Source organism: Brachycentrus maculatus, unplaced genomic scaffold (genome assembly GCF_059751285.1).
Source record: "Brachycentrus maculatus isolate JH-2025_06_01 unplaced genomic scaffold, ASM5975128v1 h1tg000358l, whole genome shotgun sequence".
NCBI lineage: Eukaryota > Metazoa > Arthropoda > Insecta > Trichoptera > Brachycentridae > Brachycentrus > Brachycentrus maculatus.
In genome coordinates, this window is record NW_028281107.1 from 558,631 (window position 1) to 579,944 (window position 21,314).

At 32.8% G+C, this 21,314-nt stretch overlaps 2 protein-coding genes across 3 annotated transcripts; one reads left to right on the plus strand and one right to left on the minus strand.

Moving 5' to 3' along the window:
* Positions 1-1,017: 1,017 nt before the first annotated feature.
* Alg3 (Alg3, alpha-1,3- mannosyltransferase) lies at positions 1,018-2,949 on the plus strand. Its single transcript, XM_088269588.1, has one exon. The coding sequence runs from the start codon at positions 1,242-1,244 to the stop codon at positions 2,799-2,801; it is 1,560 nt and encodes a 519-aa protein (XP_088125714.1). The 5' UTR covers positions 1,018-1,241; the 3' UTR covers positions 2,802-2,949.
* Positions 2,950-11,098: 8,149 nt separating this feature from the next.
* LOC148303659 (uncharacterized) lies at positions 11,099-20,956 on the minus strand. Of its 2 annotated transcripts, none has more exons than XM_088269586.1 (8): positions 20,563-20,955; positions 20,319-20,448; positions 17,686-17,919; positions 16,656-16,821; positions 15,765-15,976; positions 15,374-15,454; positions 15,133-15,253; positions 11,099-15,041 (listed from the first exon to the last, which is right to left on the minus strand). In XM_088269586.1, the coding sequence occupies exons 1-8, from the start codon at positions 20,903-20,905 to the stop codon at positions 14,097-14,099; spliced, it is 2,232 nt and encodes a 743-aa protein (XP_088125712.1). In that variant the 5' UTR covers positions 20,906-20,955; the 3' UTR covers positions 11,099-14,096. The 2 variants fall into 2 exon arrangements, with proteins under 2 accessions (XP_088125712.1, XP_088125713.1); XM_088269587.1 differs by having other exon boundaries at positions 13,959-15,041; positions 15,374-15,448; positions 20,563-20,956.
* Positions 20,957-21,314: the final 358 nt, after the last annotated feature.

Consider the following 21,314-nt stretch of genomic DNA (forward strand, 5'->3'; position numbering starts at 1 on the left):
TTTAATGCACTTTGTAGACCACTTGATAAATAATTTATTTTTTTTCTTACAGATCATTGAATACAAGGATAAAATTGGCTTAAAATCGTTGACGTGGCCCGGGAATAGTCCTGATTTGAACCCGATAGAAAATTTATGGAAAAGTTGGGAAAAAAAAATAAAAAAACATTGAGGAATTAAAAAAAAACTTGATTCAAGTTTAGGAAGAAGAAATAACATCAGAAATTTAAGATTCGCTTTACGCTTCGTTAAATAATAGAATTTTATATGTTATAAAAAATAAAGGTGAATTCACTAAGTATTAAATATTTTTAAATGTTATAAATATGTTTAAATGTAAAATACCTTAATTTAAAATAAAGCGATTAGAACCTTCTTCTTAAATATGAATAAAAAAATTACATGTCTTTTATTACTCCATCACAAACACTCGACCATAAATGAACCGTTATGGGTCTCTAAGGTTCGGATAATCTGATACCTGGTATATAATGGCAATTTCTAAGTACAATTCATGAGTAAGATCTTTCATTTTAACCTTGAAGTAACGAGTAGTCATCACATATGTAAAACAATACAAAAAAAACTAATTAAATTTCAAGAATAATTCATTATGTGTCAATTTTAGTTTTTTTGAGGACTCGTAAATTTTTTTGTCCAGGGGTGTATATATATATATATATATATATATATATATATATATATATATATATATATATATATATATATATATTTATTGAAAAATAATGTAAAGGGAGAAATATAAAAATTGTATTCATAAAATAATAATAATTACGTTTTAAAAAAATGGAGTCAATATTTTTGGAACAATATTTTACTTAAGCTTTAAATAAAATTGAAACAAAATACATATTATAATTAACAATTTATAAATATAATACCAACCAATCGAAAAAAAATGAACGAGGTAGGTACTATGATTTACTATTTTTGTTTTATTTTATTTTGAAATCACGGGTAGTGGCAATAATCGCGTGAAACGTCAAAATTAGTCCGCCCGGCGGAAAATATTTGCGGACGGCAGCGACAGGTTAGTCTGCAAATAGATTTCCTTGGCTTCTGACACAGTTTTCGACATCAAAAGTGGAACATATTTATCTTATTTTACCCGCATTAACTAAACCATGAAGGAGGATTTGGCTACCTGAATTTGTGCACTAAACAACAAAGCAGCTATCCTGCTAATACATACAAGACAACTAGCCTGACTAGAAGTCACGATGAAACTTCACGAAGGTAATCAAGCTATAAGAAAACGCACTTCGATGGGATCAATGAACAGCGGTAAAAGCAAAATGAAAATTGTAAACAACTTTATGAAAAAGTACGGGACATTCGATTTTATTAAGAGTTTATTCCTGGACCCTGATAAACTGCCTTTTGTAGCAGTTCACGTATTAATTTGGGAGCTGCTGATCAACATCTTTGTTATAGAGCGCGTCCCGTACACGGAGATAGATTGGAAAGCTTACATGCAGGAATGTGAAGGATTTTTAAACGGCACCTTGGATTATTCTCTCCTGCGAGGCGACACGGGACCCCTAGTGTATCCCGCGGGATTTGTGTACGTTTATTCCGCGTTCTATTACTTGACAAGTCACGGAGAGAATATAAGAATTGGTCAATACATTTTCCTCGGAATATATTTACTCCAATTAATGCTTGTCTTGAGAATTTATAGTAAAACTGGGAAAGTTCCCCCGTATGTGCTGGTTATCACCATCTTGACGTCCTACAGAATACACTCCATTTATGTATTGCGACTTTTTAACGATCCTATAGCCGTTCTCCTTCTCTACGCCTCCCTGAACTTATTCCTAAATTCAAAATGGACACTCGGAAGTGTATTCTTCAGTTTGGCTGTCTCTGTCAAGATGAACATTCTACTCTTTGCCCCACCGTTGCTGCTCTTCTACTTGACCAATATTGGCCTCTTTCAAACACTATACCAGCTAACCGTGTGCGCTGTAATTCAACTCATTCTAGGCGCACCATTCTTGTACAGCAACCCATTGGCGTATATAAAAGGAAGCTTCAATTTGGGAAGGGTCTTTGAGCACAAATGGACCGTCAACTATAGATTTCTGGATGTGGACTTTTTTGAGAATAAATTCTTCCATATAGGTTTGTTAGTCCTTCATATACTCCTGCTCGCGCTGTTCTTCCCGCTGGCTAAAACCTATTTCCAAAGCTTCCTAAAGCTGAAGTATGTTCAAGCGCAAATCCAACCGCAAATCGATGCCAAAAATATGGAAAATAAAACAAAGCGGTTGAAGCTTAAACCTAATTCGAAGAAAGGATCGTTAAAACATCGTCAAAATATTGTTGAGAGCACGAAAAATGAGGTCGAAGAAAACGAAGAGACTCTTTCCCCCGAGCAAAAAGAGTTTTTGAAATCTTTTGAAAATACCCTGCAAAAAAGTGCGGGAATTCCCAAAGAGAATCCTGCCCCGAAAAAGAAAGCCGAAGAACCATTTTACAGCATCAACTTTGACAAGACTAACCAGCTCTTCATCTTGCCGATGTTTTTGGCAAATTTCATCGGGGTCGTTTGTGCCAGGAGCCTCCATTACCAGTTCTACTCGTGGTACTTCCACACTTTGCCTTATTTACTCTGGTCCACTTCATACTCCACCATATTGAAGTTTCTAATTCTGGCTTTGATAGAATTCAGTTGGAACACTTACCCCAGCTCTGTGTTCTCCAGTTCTCTGCTTCACGCGTGCCACATAGTTGTTCTTGTAGGAATCTACAGAAACACTCGTTTTACTGCGAGTTAGGATATTTATCAACAAAAAATTAAAGGACTTTTACACTTTTGTACATACATTCACTACAACTGTTTAACTTAAATTGGTTCATTTTTAACCATATCATTATTTTTATATGTAATATTTTGAGAATATTCATTTTACAAATTGTTTCAGTTGAAAATACTTTTATTTTATTTTAAAAATATATACATGTATATTGTGGGTAGTATACCTATGGCAAAAAACCATGCCAGTATGGCAAAAAATGTTAACTCTAAAATTCCTGTTAGGATAATCCCTGTTATTTAAAGCTTTTAGCCCGAATAAAATACCCGCTATTAAACTTAACGTGGAATTTACTTTTAAAACCATACATATATGACATTTCAAACTACGTAGTGTATTTTGTCAGTTTATAGAATGCTGAAAACTTTATAATATGCATAATTAAGTCAACATTGCATATTTTCGAGTTAACGTTTTTTGCCAGTACACCCACGATATATTCTTCAGTACTTAGTATAATTTCTCAGTGCAGTATCAAAACCTTTGTTAAATATAATCTCAAAACTTGTCTGGGTAACAGAGTATAGGAATAGGTTGAGATTTTCTACTGAAATTTCATTATTTTTTTTTAAAATAAGTGGTTGATTTAAAAAAAATGTTTTATTAATTTTAATGAATAGAGAAATGATTAGATTTAAGAATATTTGTTATGTCATTCTTATCGACAATATTTAATATTTACAAAGATTAATTAATTTAATTGACATAGCTTGTAACAAAAAAATCGATAAATAAATATGTGTAAAACCAAATATAGGATTGTGAGTAAAACTTGATGATTGTCAGTTGTGTTCCTCAGGACGGGGACAGATGTAATAGAATAAGTACACCAATATAAATATCTGCACTGTTGACTTGATGACAAGTGGGACCATTCTCAAAAGATAAAAGTCAGAATATGAATGGCAAGAAACTACATCTTAAAAATGCATAACCACTTTAGTGATGAAAACTTCTATCTCAATCTGCCCATGAGAAATGTGCAATTCTGTAACTTTTTAGAGCTTCTTGAAAGCTGGACACTTACCCAAGCCACTAAAAAGAAGATTATTCTAAATATGACGCTATAGAAGAATGATCAAAATATTATGGATCAGAGTTTGAAGGAAAACGTTTTAAGATACATAAAAAAGAGAGATAAGTTATAAACATTGTAAAGAAAATAATGTTGAGTACTTTGGCCATTTTAAGGCAGGAGATAAATACAAAATAATACATGCTATATTACGCGGGAAAGTAGAAGGTAAACGCAGCATATAAAGAAGACACATATCCTGGCTAAAAAACTTGGGAGAGTGGCTCCACTGTATCAGTAAGTCGCTGTTAAGAACAGTTGCAAATAAAGAAGTTGCTATGATATTTGCTAACCTTCAGCATTGAGTAGTGCAATGAGAAGATAGATTGTAAATTATATAAGTCTGCTTTAATTTAATAAAATGTTCATATATTCACAATACCTCTTATTTAAAGCAATATTTGCGTTGAAATTTAAAGTTTAAACAATAAAACTAAACATAATAGGTATTTTATAATGGCTATTCCATGTAATTGCTCAATATTAAAAACAGCCTAAAGCTAGTCCATTAACCTTATACTTGTTAATATATAATAAAAATAATGTTAGATTAGCATTTGTAAACCCAACCATGTCCATTAGTATAGGCATAAATTAAAATAGCAATACATATTAATATTATTTGTTATATCAGACACTGGATTATTCACCCTACGGATGATGTCAATATTAGAGGTATCTCAACTTGATATGAAACATCTATCATTCCTGTTTATATGAAAGAAGATCTAAGTCTGAGCATCCCGGGCTTACGCCCTGGCATTTGGCTGGCTTACGCGATATGTACATAATATGGACGATCAATAATGGGCAGAATGGTGAATGTTACACAAGTATATAAAGTGATCATCTTCTTTCGTATAAAGAGGAAGGATAAATGTTTCATATCAAGTTCAGATACCTATCAAATCAATTAAATTACTAAAATTAAAGTATACCATTCATTTAGTTTATTTTTGCCAATTTAAGGCTTATTTTAAGCTGATTTAAGCTATTTTGAGCTTAATGAGCTGACTGTACCAAGGTTGTGTTTGTATGTTTCACGAGGTTATTATAATACATTTTATCAGATTTCAGTTATTTATTCATTTTACTGATTAAATATCCAACTCCAAAATTAATGCTCAAAAAAGGAAGATTGTGTGTAACAATCATTTTATCATAACTTTTTGATAATTCATACTTTCGTTGTATAAAATCAGCACATTCGGAATATTTTTTTGTTTGAAATCGATTTTTCTGTAAGTATTTGCTAATCAAATATGTAATAGTATAAAACTGAGGAAGTTTTAGTGAAACTTTCTCACAAGACTGTTTACGCTACTACAAAAATTAAAATAATATTTTTTTTCCAAAAATATTTGGATATCTCAGTATTTTTTTTTATTACTATCATGTTAATGTTGTAATCTTTTTTGCAAATACCACATACATAAATGAGAATAGATATATTTTATAGAAATTATGAAATCCCATAAAAATATTATTATGTACTAGCTGTACCTGGTCGCGTGTTGCTAGGGCTCAGTCTGGTAAAATAGAAAATAAAGAAAACATAAAGCACACATTTCCAACTGAAAAATCCCAACGAAACATCATTTCACAATGCTTGACATTTTTATTTATGTAGATTTTATTTGAATCTATTATCTCCCAGGTGTCACTTATTTTATTGTATGAAAGTTCTAGCTGCTCCTAAGAATTTGAGTTTATTTCGTTATTTAATTTTATTATGTTATATAAATGTGTGCTGGGATAGCTTTTAGTAATAAATATATTATATAATTTTAAGACGTGTGCAGTTTTTGTAAATTGAATAGATGTTTTATAGCCAATGGAAAATATAAAATTATGTATGTCTATGAATGTTCTTATTTTTTTTACTTTCCCATCCGTTCATAATGTTCCGTTCATAGCTCCCATCCGTGCATAATGAACTGCATTGTTTGAAAGCAGTGTTATATAAATTTAATTATTTTTCTTATATAACAGTGCAACCTAGAACCTCTTGCACAGTTCAAAACATCCTGACTAAATTATTGACCCTTTCCCGCCAAAACATTGTTAGTAAAAAAATGAGTATTGATAATTTTGTTTAAGGGGATATTCGCAGACAGATCTCATTCGCTGGCCAACCGCCAAAGAGGTAACACGTCGTTTCATGCCCAATTTTTTAAAGAATGTATATTGGATAATTTTTGATTTTTTGATTATTGGTTTGTTTCTTAGAATATATATAGAAAAAAAATCTTTTTCCTCCTCACCTTTCAATAACTCTTTCCTTTTCAAAACCATATAATTATTTCAAAGAAAAACTTATTTTTTCAATACAAAAACGGTGTTTTAAGAAAAAATCAATTACGTAAAATGTTACCTGGGTTTAGAGAAAATTAAGTTGCGACGTATCAAATACTAGGCCTCAAGTACTCGCACGATACACACAATCTGAAAAAAAAAGTACACTATGGAGTGATACTTGGATAGCTTCAAAGTGTACAATTTTTGTGTACTTTCTAGACTGTGTTTAAATAATATTTTGCTGCAAAAGGTTCAATATTACGAGAGTTTTTATGTGAACCTTCTTAAAATCAGATAATAATTTAAAAGATGGTAAAATAACACAACAATATTTATGCGAAATATTTATTTAAAACATAAGTTGCAATATATTCAAATTTGAAACAATTTGACGCAATATAATGGTAAATTTCTTATGTGCACTAGTCAAAAACATATTTTTACAAATACTACAGCCGAAAAAATAACAATCATGAGTAATTCACAAAATAAACATTATTTACACATAATAGCACAGGCGCGCCCTTACAATCTATGTATATTATAAAAAATAAAGAGATTGTTGTACTATTTACAATTATCACCATAATTATTCTATTATCAGACAAGAATTTGGGTGTCACAACCCAAAAACATTTAGGAAAAAGATATTTTATATTGCAATTAACTAAATTATTATATGTAGAATAAAAAACATTACAGGAAGATAAAAACTAAATGTACGCGAGGAAAGTTTATCTGTATTGTAATAATATACATATTTTTGAAATATACTGTATTTACAGTGATAAAAATAGTGATTTGAAGGTATATTCTTCGTTAAGAGAATGTACAAGTTGCTTTGTCCCAGTCTGACAAAATTCAGAATTGTGTGAAATAATTCAAATCAATTATAGAGAAAAACGGTATTATTTTAGGTTATTTTCCTTTATCGTGTTGGTATCATTCATAAAATCAAATAAATACTGTCAACAAGTGAAATACAATTGAGTTTTTTGTTGTAGTTCATTTTCATTTTTAACCAATTTATATCATTTAATATTGCCACAAGCATTATTTTTTATCGACCTAATATTTAAAGCAATCTAAAACATCATGACTCGATATAAAAATTTTATGCATTTTTTTCTTAGTTAATTTACCTATCTTTCTAAGAGCTGGAAACGTGGCAAATTTTTGTTTTTGAAATTTATGAACGTACAAAAGCAGATTACAACATTTTTACGATGTTGTAATAAGTAATGTAGTTTTATTTTCTAACCCTATCCGCACAGGATAGTGCATCATATAGATGCAGTGAAATCTTGATCGTTAATTACATGAAGACAAAGTGATAAGACCTGCGCTTCAGTACCAGTCCTGGGGGAATTTAAAATTAAAATAATTTTGTTATTTTAACCCCATCTGGGAATCAAACCCGGGACTTCCAGCAAAGTAGCCAAAAGCTCTAACCACTATACTACGGAGACGATTTTTTTTAATAGGATCCATTATCAATTACAGATTCTAATTTTAATTATACATGATTTAACAAATCCACAATACTACATTATTTATCGTTTAAAAAGTGTACGATTTGAAATAAGAATGAAAATTTAATTATACTACTGCAGCCATATTTATTTGAATGCAAATATCTATATATTATATTATAGAAAAAATAAAACTTTTTTTACACATAAATTGCAGTACCTTTATCTATTTGCTAAATTTTTATTGCATTCGCAGTATTGGCAAAAATATTAACAATGATGTATATTGATTTTTTTACTCATTTCAAAACTGTTGATACATAACGACTTAAAGTCAACCAAGCAGAATAAACATTTGTTTAAAACAAGGAAAATTATTATTTCTCTTTAATAAAAATCAAGTCAAGTCTATATGTAATTATGTCAAAGGATATGTGTGATGCTTATAGATAAATTCTTTAAAAATAGTAGTTTTATACGCATCAAAATAATACATATTAGTTTTGATTGTCACTGACAAAAACATTTCACTCAATATGAAAATTAAATTCGGAATAATCTGTTTCTTATAGCTACTTCATCTGGAACAATTTGTGTGATTAAAAATACTATAGTATAAAATATAACAGGAGCCATATTCCAAAGTTGATTCACGGAATCAGACTTAATATGTTGTAGTAATATCGCTCATTCCTTTCAACGTCATATATCAAAAATTTTCAATTTTCAGTTGTGCATGTTTTTGGAATGCCCAGAAAATGTACTATATCCCAGCAAAAGCGGCATATTTTAAACTTAATATTTACCCGCTACAGGGCAGAAAGTGTTGTTTTTGCATTTTGAAGAAAAGGTATTGTTTTATTATTTTTTTAAATATCCTAAATATTTTTCAAATGGAGAAAAAACCTTCAGATTTTACCTAAAAAGATCTGTTGCACAGTAAAAAGTTCAATAAGTGGCTTGATATGTATTTTTTATACATTTCATTATATTCTTAAACTTTAAAAACGATCTCCTGAATAATCAAGTTTTTTGATATATGACATTGTTGAAAGGAGTGGGCGATATGTGATGTGTTGAAAGTCATACATATATGAAAGTTAGGAAACATCAAGAGCAGATGTAAGTATTAATTTATGTATTTAGTTTTTGCATAGATTATTTCCTAGTAAAATTGGAATGATTCACTATGATTTAACAATTTATAAAAAATTATTTTATTGTATGCCAATGAATCTTAATTAACATTTTTCTAAAATTCACGCAAATTAAAAGAATAGTTTCATTCATTGCTATGTTTAAAAATATATTTCCAAGATATTGAAATGAGATCTGCACATTTAGAGAATATTCATATTTAACAATATTAGTTATTTTTTCAAATTCCATTAATGATAATAATTACAATAAAAAAAATAGTTTCGATTTATGTTATTTTGTATATTTATATTGTTTGATTGAAATAAACATTATCATATTTATAATTAACAAAAAACATTCAAGATAAAATCAATTTTATCTTTGAACGTGTTATTGTTAGTAAAAATATTTAGTTTACATCATAAAAACTCTCAACTTAAAGTTTTAACCTTCATTTAGCCGCATACTTCATATCAACACTCAAGCATTCCCAAAATTTCAGTCTGAAAGTCAAGCAGCCGCAATAGAGGATAAACTAATGTATCTACACTTTAGCCCATAAAGGTAATGTGTTTAGTTTCATCCTGCAGTTTCAATTATGTAATGCCATTCGCCATATGCTGTAGTTTCAGGCACTGTAACTGTCAATTATATATTGTCTATACTCAAAATGATGTTTTGGTTAAAACCTAACCGGCGGATTCCACGATGAGTAGTGCGAATCAATGCTACTACTAATAAATAGCCAGATTGAATTCCTTGCTGGACTGGAGTCTAACCGCAGAGAAAATTCGCTCATGGCGTGAAAAGGTGTAATAATGACGTTGCACTAATGAAGGTTAAATACAAAACGTAAGATAGTAAACTTGCTTGTTTATTTAACTTATGAATTATTATAGAGGTAAATTTCACACAAAGCAATTACTAAAGTCAGACACTATACTTTCAATAAGAAATATTTAGCAAACGTCACAACCATACGTATAGCTAAAATGACGGAAGACATTCAACCACCACATAAAGCAGTAAATATTACTAGTTATCTTCAAAATCATCAGCACTCCCAAAGAATTAATATTTTTTTTACAGAACAACCCACGAAGCCTCAATTTTAATGGCCCATCTCCCGGTACGAGAGAAAGGACATGGAGGAAGGTACGAAAAATACTTTGAGACACCCATAAATTGGAGAAAAAACTTTTCATATCTAAAAAGAACATTTGTTTTGCTCAATCTAATATATTTCTTGTATCCATAATGCATAATTCAATTCAAAATACAACCCAGTAGCAGATATCAATTGTATTAAGGTCAAAAGGCATAGAAACAGTGATAACATAATTATTTTAAGCCGGGCAAACACACAATAAACCACATTGCAAGTGAAATAGTTACTTTGGGTAACTGATTGTCAAATCATTGACAATAATAAATAAATAAATTCTGCTGGGGATTCTTTTAGAGATTCGGTAACTGATTAAAAAAGTGGACCCTAGCAATCGAAGACATGCCTTATTCATCAATCAAAAATCGCCTAGGTAGGTTCATGAGCCCACAGCCTAGGTAGGTTCATGAGCTATTCAAAATTTGTAATTATTACTTTTATGCCATGTTAAAAGTCCCCAGGTATTCTAGAGATACAGGAGTAAAGATGAATATAGATCGATATTACTTAATATATATATGTATTACTAATATCGATCATTAACAATACATATTACTAAACTGAAGAATTTTAAGAATAGAGAATAAAAAACCAACCACAATGCCTTTCAGCCCAAACTAAACAAGAGAGGCTTAGTTTTCTTAGAAGATTAGTTTATCTTATCGAGGAGGAGGTGACAAAATAATTTTAAAAATCCATCAAAGTTTCACTCAATACCATACGGATAGATTAAAAATACTAATTTATTAATTTAATATGTACTATTTATTTATTTAAACTTCATGTACAGAAAATAAATAAGTACATTGGTGGGATTATTGCTAAAAAGCAATTCCAACCAACCAAAATTACTAGTAATTTAATGAAATACAACATTTTTTAGTGTGTCCAAATACTTGTTCACAAACTCTGGATTATCTCCAATTACAGGAGTTATTTTCATATTATTTTTTTGAAATACATATATTTATGTTTTAAATTTCTCAAGTTTTACGTAAGGAATAAATGTGATAATGAAAGACATTCCTTAATTCATATTACGGTTTTGAATCTTGTCATTCTACGGACTTAAATCAATTTGTGCGCAAATGCAGTGGTATTTACAAAATTTTTGGATTTGATCATTAATTATATTTTTAAACATTTTATTTTTAATTTTCAATTGGAAATTGTGAAGATGCCAATGTAATATCACAAAAATTTGTTTAAGAATCTATGGATAGTAATTAACAGCGTACGTAATATTAAAAGGCAGATAAAAAATACACTATAACTGCGCTAAATTTCAAACATCTAGTTAATTAATTATTATTGTAAAAACTTTAACATTTGCAGCAAATAGGAACATGTTGTGAACAACGTGATCTCCAGCTAAATACATGTAGATAAATGTCTCGGAATTCAGTTTGGTTTTACAACAAACGATACTAAAGAACTACGGAACTACGCATACGTGTACACATGCAAACAGAACAGAATCTTAAGACTTAGGTGCAATACTAGACACAAAATTGGCTTTTGAAATAAAAAACATATAAACTTCACGATTACTAAAATGAAGCGCATTTTGGGAGTTATATTAAGAACTTGCAAATCATTTTGTGATACAAGTACAATTGCAAACCCTGCACTTTTCTTATATTTAAGGCATTCTTGAATATGGATCTCGGGTGTGGAATTTACATACACAAAATTGGGGGTGTACAGATCACCACTAGACATGTATTTAGATTTTAGATATCACAGACCACACTCAAATAGTAAAGATTATGTTATTTTCTTTGAATTGGACTCTTCGGAGCGCCACAGGTCGGCAGATGTAATTTCACATCATACATTTTTAAATTCATTCGAGACTCTAATTCCCGGAATGTGTTTTGAAATTTCCAGTCCCATCGCTAGGTTGACTGACTTTTTAGCGCTTCCCAAGAGTGGAACAAACTCAAACTAAAACTCTTTTATTTATCGCTCACAGAAAATATTAAAGGATATTGACGTGTTCACTTTGTCATTCTAACGGTGGTACTCAAGTTTTTTTATGGGACAGTATTGAAATGGTGATGTGTTTCTACCATTAACTTTTGGTGACTAAAATATTGATCTTCCTTCTATCATTTTTCTCTTGTTTCTGTCTCCATTCTCTTAACACGTTTTTTTCTCTTGAAATGTTTTAGCCGTTAAACTTTCCAACAGTATAAAAAGAGACAAATATAGAAAGCCCCCAGTAGCTCAGCTCTCCTGTAAAATGGCAATTCTGATCTGACATGTTCGACATATGATTTCGCACAAAATCACTGAAATTTATTACACTTCAATTATCAATCAGTAATATTTATATAACGACAACACAAAAGAAAACTTCTTTAAAACAATCCCTATAATAACCGACACTCTTTACGGGAAAAAAAACTCGGCACATGAAAATACAGTTAAAAAAATTTGCCTATCGCAAAAAAAATTGTGCATTTTTTTTAAAATAAGGGAAACATTGGCGATGATCCAGTGTGTAATATTATATCTTATTTACAAATAATATTCTATATCTGATTTAATCGAAATAAAAGGAGAAGAAAACAAGTTTGTTTGTAATAACTAAATATTTACACAGATTAGCACAAAAGTGATGTAAGTACATACAATAAAACTATATTTTACGATATTACTGGCTGGCACATACAATTATTGCTGGCTGACTCGAGCGCCTTCCACACGGCCGATGGATTGCAGTGATCTCTAGCTAAATCCACCCAGCCAGAATGCAACTCATTGATAGCGATGAAACGGCATTCGCTGATCACTCAAAATATTCACAAATATAAGCTATCCAATAACACACTCTCTTGTGTGTAGCGTTGCAGGCCCATTTTGCTAGAACACAGGAGACGTCTTTTTGAGCTTGACTAACTTCTTGGCAACTAGGCATAGAACAACAAAAAGTCTCAAGGTTGTAGAAAGTAAGAAACAAGAATTACCAAAATAAATTAAAACGCGAGAAGTTTTATTCCATATTAAGTCCTCGAGATGAATTTTAAATTCATTCAAAAAATTGGTGCAAGTATTTTTAGCATTTTACTTTTCTATTTATTTACTTTAGAAACTGAAGACCATTACTGTATAACAAAGTGATTTGCCAATAGTACATTGAATAGCGAACAATCACCCCATAAATCTAGTTATTTGTAGGCAAGATAAAAATAAATCAGAATGGACAATAAATCGCAGCAATTGTCACCCATTACAATATTCACTCATCTAGGCATATTTCATTAATTATGTTCCCATATTTCCATCCTCCGGAATATTTGAGATTAGACGGGGATCAGAAGCGTTGAAGTGCTGTTTAGAGCTGCCCAAGACAAGGACAATTAACAATTGATGTGATAAACAGAAGAAGATATTTCCGTCCACAAAATTAATTATCCGTAGATTACTACATACATAGATGGTATCGCCTGATAAATTTAAGTTTGTGGGGAGATAATGTTGCAAAAAACGAATGAGGAACGACGAGCAAATGGCAATCTAGAAACTCGCCCGTTAAGGGTAGCACATGTGCTTCGTTGAGGCTAGCATATGTGTTTCATTGAAGCTAGCACGTTGTACTCCACCCCTACCACGAGGCGAGATAACACGTATGTAGGTTCTAGAGAATAAGATCTAGTTAGAATAAAATCCCGAATGTAATATAGACTAAATAAATTTGCACTTGTACAAAAGTTTCTTTATCATAACCCCTATGATCTACCCCAAGTAAAAGAACTCTAAAGGTTTATTATTAAAAACACTAATCATTAATAATTAAGTGATGGCAAGCTGCTATAAAAACAATTATATTTGATAGATAAATAACAATTAGAAAGAATGTAGTAGATTTTAAGATTACAAATTTAAAACATTTTTGTTTTCAATATCATATACTTATTTTACAGCCTTAATGTTCTCAATTATAATATAACATAACTATCATTTTAAAAAGTTAAGACCAGATGGTACATATGCCTATGTTAGCGAAAGTCCAGTATTACCATATCATATAGTATTTCATATCATTTAACATCTTGTATCACAAGAAGTGTTTTCGACCGTAAATATATTCAGAGTCGAAATCAAACCTTCATTTTTTTTGGCGTTGGCAACATTTCGCTGAGAGTTGCCTGTCTTTTAGTAGCCGTTCTCATGGTGTATCCGCCGGAGATCCCGTAATCGCTTCGGCACATCTGCTTCTGCAACTTTTTGGCCAGCTCGAAGTCTCTCTTCTCTTGAGCAATCATTTCCTCGATCCGCCTCTGCTCCTCTAGCAGCGACGGATTCAACATATCACCGTTTAGAATATCACAATTGTCAGTAGCCACCTTGCCATTCCTCTTGTCAGTCTCGGCGGAGCCATTGCTGACTCTGTCGGTGGTGTAGTCGTGATTATTGTTATTCAGTTTGCCGTCCTCCAGCTGATTGGACATTCTTCGTGTTACGGCGTGGTTTATTTTTCCATTGATGAAACCATTTAGGTTGCCATTTTTCCTTAGCAACCTTGTATTTGGAATACTAATTTTAAAGTTATCATTCTCGATTCTATTTACGGTGGAATCTCCAGTATGCGAGTTCCCATTTAACAATTTACACTTGGATTTATCTATGGAATCCGAGTTAACATGCTTCTTGCTTAAAACATCCGAAGACGAACTCAGGTCTCCGAATGATATGCTCCTCTTGGAACGGGTTAAGACTTGATCGGAGGGAGTGATTCCGTTAGTTCCTAACTTAACGCTGCTTCGTGACGATTTCCGTGGACTAGTCTTCTTAGGAGTAATTTCATTATGAACTAGAGCTATGATTTTCTTAGTACTACTCCTCAAATTATTCCGACTGACTTCCGTATGATTGTCCGAGGCCTTTCTGCTTCCTGGGACCTTCTTGGGTGAGGTAGATTTGGAGATGGGAGATTTGACCAGTGTGACGGGAGCGTATTTATCCGGCGTAACCTTCTTCCTATTAGATTTACTATTAGGTTTAGTAAGAGCCGAAACTTTTGATTTCTCGTCTTCTTCGCGTTGCTAGAAATATAAATTACAAATAAACTTTTGAAATACGATGTAAAATTTAATAAGCTAATACAGATTTACGCTAACTTAGTGAGTTACGCACCTTAATATAGGAGGCAGGAACGCTCAGGAGGCATACAAAAGAAGATGGAGGTCTACTTTGCCAGGAACACAAGTTTCTCAGTTTTTCTAATCCATTTATTATACTCGATATATCGGGAGAACTGAAATATAAAATTATTATTTCTACACATGCTTTGATGCTGCCATTCGAATATGACTTGAATTAACTTATTTAAGTGTTACATACTATGATAAATGATATATAGGCTGAAAATACTGACCTATTGTTGGAAGTCGGAGGAAGCGAGGTATTCTTAGCCCGTGATTTGGTTGGTATACACCTCATTATTCTTCCGCTAAACCTAAAAAGGCATTATAAGTATATATATCATAACCGTAAAAAGCTGAGTAAAATTTTCCACTCCTAACACAAACTAAACAAGCAGGACAAATCCTTTACAATAAAATATACACCTTTACATTATTAAAAATAATACATTATATGCAAGGTAAAACAATAAAAGAATGTTGTCCGCCTCCGTAGTGTAATGGTCAGCACGCTCAAATTAGTCCAATTGGTCAGCCCAGGTTCAAATCAAAATAAAATATAAGAACATATCACAGTCCACAATATTTTTCTCGTTGTAGCAGGCTACAAATTGGGTAGTTTACCTGTTAACGGGGGATGGGTGCAGAGGCTTAAAGTAGCACAGCTCCTGGGCCAGTGAGTCCTCGCTGCAGGTGTCGGGGTCGGGGGGCGAGGGCGTGGGGAAGGGAGAGGCCGCGCCGGCGGGGGAGGCGCGGGCCTCGTGGTGCAGCACCACTCCGGAGCGGACCGACAGCTCGCGCGAGTGCCCGGCGCGCACCTGCTGCGGTTCCCACACCTGGGAACATAGACAATATAAATATTTTTCAATAAAAAAGTTTAATTCACTATGATGCCCCCATGACCACAAAAACTAGTACTACAAAGCATGTATCACTATGTCTCCTTTTTTTGTCCCACCGCATTCACAGATCTGATACAGAAGCATCTATGCTTCCGACACACCTTTCTTGCAAAACAATTTTTGTTTACATTATGAACTATGTTACGAAAATTATAGAAAATGTCAAACTAAATTGTATCCCGATTTAACAGTGAATTTACATTCAAAAACCTATAATATCCCTGTCACGAAAATCTAAATAAGGCAAGAGGTCAAAGACCAACAATATATCGCTGGTTAAATGCCAAAGGGTCACAACGGAAAAAAAAATTTCCAATAATGGTATCTAAATCATCAACATTTTCATATTCAAAGGAAAAACCCATGATTCTTAACGAAATGAACATTTCTAACGCATGGATGTCTTTCGAATATGAAAATGTTGACGATTTTTGGAATAGAGATTAATTTTTTGCGTTGTGGCCTTTTGGCATTTGACCAGCGATATATCTAAGATATCCCCCTTCTGCACTTTGCGCATAGTCATGCCGAGACAGTTTGCTCTGCAGCAGATATTAAGGAACCTCGACACTCGGTAATGACTGAAAAAAATTGTTATTGAGGAAGCACCAACCTTAGGTTCTGTTTTGGAAGTGGACGGATTGCTGGAGGCGGCCCCCCACAGCTTGACGTTGAGGAAGTTCTTCAGGAAGCGGCCGTAGCGCCCCGTGGTGGAGATCAGCTCTGGAGACGGGGCCTGACAAGTGGCGCCCACCGCCCCAACCTCCGTCTTCACCACACTGGATAGCAGCAAAGAAACAAATCAACATAATGTCTTGTTATTTACTCGAGTAAAGACAAGACACAAAAGTAAAAGTGCCAAATTGCAATAATTAATATTTTCATGTCAATGATTGATAATAGTTGTGAAATTGAAACACAAAAGTGAAAACGTTCATTAACCCATTGCACCACTAATAAAGATGACATAATTTGTTCATACAACACATAATTTAATTGTGACACAAAATAAAAATGGTAAAACATAAAAGCATTTTTTTTGTTCGTAAGCTAATATTTTACCGAAATATACTTATTTATGCAATTTTTATGAATAAAGTTTTTGTCATTCAGTTTTAATGAAAAAGTAAACACTTCAAAGACAAACAGACAAATCGCTGGCTTTGTGAGTCAGTGACAAATTGACCTTGGCCGGCAATTCACCAACTTTGTGTTGCAATGGCTTAAATGAATTGGTAATTTTTTTGAATAAATATTCTAGAGGAGAGAAACAAACGTTTAATATTTTTACAAGAGCAATTTTTTTAACTTCTACTTAGTGGACAGCAGATGAGGATCACGGATCGTCTTTCGACTCTTTGCCGAATACGATTTCTCCAGTTCTTCGGCCACATTGCTCGTAGATCACCAGACAACCAGGAAAGGCTTGTCATAACCGGAGGCCTAGAAGGTCGGAGAGCTAGAGGTACATCTCCAACCCGATAGACCGACCAGGTGAAAGAGATCACAGGCCTTTCCGTTGCGGGAGCTCTAAAGGCTGTACAATGCAGGGACCAACGGCGGAGTGTTGTCCAAGGTTCCAGAGGAAGGGGTCACGATCCTCAGCAATGAGGGAATGAATGACTGAAGAAGAAGTGTCTCACCCATTAGTGGACGCCCCTTTGAGCAGGTAAGAGTCCAGCGTGCCGCTCTTGGCCGCCAGGTGTCGGTAGAAGTCGTGGCTGGCGTGAGGGTGGGTGTGCGTGTGCGCGTGCAGGGGGCGCCGCTGCCCGCCGCGCAGGCGACTGCTCTCCTCCAGCTGGCGAGCCAGCTCCTCGTCCCGCCGCAGTTTGGTCTCCGCCTCCTCCTTCTCGCGCTTCTCTTGCTCCTGGAGCTCCCTAAGCCGAAAAGAGGCCAAACGATAACACAACTACCAAATGAGAAACTTCATTTTTCAATTGACGTTTCTATTTTTTACATTTAACAATATAATATGATTACAAGTAAAAAAAATTAAACTTATATTTTTTACAAATATGTTAGTAATATTAGTATATAACCACTACTGATACTAATATTACTAACAATATTGTAAAAAAAATATATATAAAAGTAAAAATGACTAACCACACAGTAAATGCTTTAAATATTAATACTATTGAGATTATTATTATTATATTAAGCATAATATAATATTATATTCATACAATAAAGATCCAAAACAAAGGCATGGCCTGTGTGTGGGTATACATTTTATTTGAGGTTATAATAAAGGGTACTGGAAAGAATTACAATAGATATCAAAAATATAAATATTTAAACATACAAATATTTGATTTTTGTACATAGGCCACTGCATCATATAAACGCAGTGTTATATCGATCGTTAACACATGAAGGAAAGGTGATAAACCCTCCGCTTCAGGTAACAACCAGTCGAGAGTAATATTGAATAAATATTAGTGAAAAAATCACTTACTATTTATTTGACCCCCAATCCGGACTTCCGGAACGGTAGCCTAGCATGCTGACCATTAAACTACGGAGACGAACTAATAAGCATTGCCAATAAAATTAAGTTATCAATTGTATTGAGATAGTTTGGACATGTGGAATGAATGAGTGGGAGAATGGTAAAATAAATATATGAGGCGAATGTAGTTGGAAATAGAAGAAGTGGAAGACTGGGGAAAACTTGGCATGATCAAGTATTTCAAATACTTGGAAGTGGTTAGGTCAGGAGTCGGAATAATCAGCGAGTATGTATGAGGACATTCATGAATGTGGAAGAAGCGCAGAAAGTTGGCAAAGACAGATTGGTGTGGCATTCTATTCTCTCTGTCTACCCCTGCTGCGAAGTGGCATGATGGTTAGTTAGTCAATTAGTTTTAAGTACGACCTTTGTTTCGGACTAAATTAGCATTCGTCTTTGTGATATTCTTTATCTCGAAAAAGATAGTACTATCTCTCGGAAATTGATTATAATGTATTCTTATTTTAAAACAAACAAAATATAACATCACATCGATGATATTATATAAAATATTTACAAAAGTACAGAGATGTTATGGTGGAGACTGACCGGAGCATTTCGTTGTAATGTAACGTCGTAACATCGCACACGGCGAGCACCAGCGAGCATCCGAAACTATGGATGGAGCGCTCGGCTCGCTGTACTGACTATATGAATGCTCGCATTGTAACGTGTTACGTTACGACGATATGGCTCCGGTCAGTCCCCACCCTTATGAGAAGTGTGGGTAAAATTAGGTTTATTAAGTGTTCGTAAACGATCTAAATATATCTGGATAAGACGATCGAGTGACCGAATCCCAATTTAAAGAAAATCATATTAACCTACCCAGACCTAAGAGGGGGATTTGAAATACCTCTAAAACAATGTTTCTCGTTTAAAAATGTAAACTATTTTTCATATAAAATAATTAAATACTAAGCAAATATGTCTTGAATGTTTTTTGCAGATACTTTGTGGCACATTTTATAAACTTTATAAAATAAAACAACTCTGTTTTAACCACTATTTATTGGTACACTTTATCCAACCGGTTTCGACAAGAACCTTGTTTACCAATAAAAAGTGGTTAAAACAAAGTTGTTTTATTTTATAAAGTTTACCTAACTAAGATTTCATTAAGGAATACAAAATTAAGAGAACAAGATTGATTTAAGTTTTTAGATTGAGTTAATAAAAAGATATATACACTCGGGCCTCGTATAACATTGGTTCCACAAAAGCCCGCGTTATACAAGGTTTGAAGTTCATACAAAAATAGGATTTGCGTTCCAAAAAAACAAATTAAGATAGTTTATATGAATATGTACTTAATTTTTTTTTAATAACAAACATATTATTCAATTCATTTATTTTTTCTGAAACCGTGTTAAAAAAAGCGTGTACAATACATGTGTATGTAAAAAATATGCCACAATTTATACATCCGTGTTATATAAAACCGTATTGTATGAGGCCCAAATGTATATACAAAATGAAGTATTCACCAAAGTTCACCAGCACTCAGATCTTGTCCCGAGTTAAAATGAATTAATTTATGGAAACACAATTTACAAATTGATATGAAATGTTATGGACAATGTTCTTTGTCCCAGTTGGTCAACAGAAAATAATAATAATAATTACATGGGGAAGTAATTTATGCACCCTAAAAAAAAGTGAAGCATCAGGGAGAAACCAAAAATATTGAAACTATAAGAAAAAAGCGAACGATTTATCGGTTAAAATATATCGTTGAATAAAAATGTAACGCTAAAAACGTACCTTATGAGTTTTTCAGTCTTTTTCGACTGTTGTTCTTCCAAAAGTATCTTTTCTCTTTTGATTTTCTCAATTTCTGACTCATATTCCTGTCTTATTTCCCCCGGAGCACTAATTTTTCGCTCGATTTCCTCTGAAAATTTATATAATATAATAGATGATAATGGGAAAAAAGTAATCAGTGTTAAGAAAATAAGTTATATTTTGGCAATGCCAGATATGTCAAATTGATAAATATTTTACGAACCCCGAGACAGCGCGATTTCCCCTCCATTCAACTTCGTTTTCACTTCTTCCGGATATTTCCGTTGGATAAAATCCCACAATTTCGTATTTATTAAGTTATTTTGTTTGGAAGCCGTTCTGAGCCAGGAGCCGATTCTTGTTCTACACAGCGGACACGAAAGAGCGTTGTTTTCTATCGTACCGTTAAAACAGGCGAGACAGAAATCATGGTAGCAGGGTAAAGTAACTGGTTCTATGTAGATTGATTGGCAAACTGTACACATAAAATCGAATAGTGTTAATTTATCCAATTTTAATAATTTATTGTCATTTCCCGGCGGCTTCCTCTTGAACCTGGCCGCCATTTTTACTTGAAAACAGCTGAAAACAGCTGAGGAACTTATGCGTTACCAACACACACAAAAAAAAAAACAGTTGTAATTTTGAACAAAATAAATTTAATTTGCTAACGATCATGTATAGGTATATAAATTAACCTCAGCATAGCAACCGTGGCGCGTCATGAGAAAACTAAACTAATATTGAATTATTGATTTGAATTTAAATAATTCAAAGAAAACATAACAAAGATATATATTGATATCGTAAAAATAAAACATGGAACCTTGAGAGAACTGTACTTAGGTAATTACATTGATTTTTTTTGTTGGTATATTTATAGTACCTACATATCTAATGCATCTGAAAGAGCGGTACACAATAATTAATTTTTAATTGTTTTCTAACGCTCTTTGCTGGTTTAATTTTTATTTT

What these genes read in the sequence shown, in the direction of transcription:
- Alg3 (XM_088269588.1), top strand. Translation starts at nt 1,242, where the DNA reads ATGAAACTTCACGAAGGTAATCAAGCTATAAGAAAACGCACTTCGATG.
- LOC148303659 (XM_088269586.1), bottom strand. Translation starts at nt 20,905, where the DNA reads ATGGCGGCCAGGTTCAAGAGGAAGCCGCCGGGAAATGACAATAAATTA. An exon ending in GGAAATCGCGCTGTCTCGGG is followed by an intron (nt 20,449 to 20,562) that starts GTTCGTAAAATA and finishes ATAAATTTTCAG; the next exon opens with AGGAAATCGAGCGAAAAATT. An exon ending in CTTCCAAAACAGAACCTAAG is followed by an intron (nt 15,977 to 16,655) that starts GTTGGTGCTTCC and finishes CTATGTTCCCAG; the next exon opens with GTGTGGGAACCGCAGCAGGT.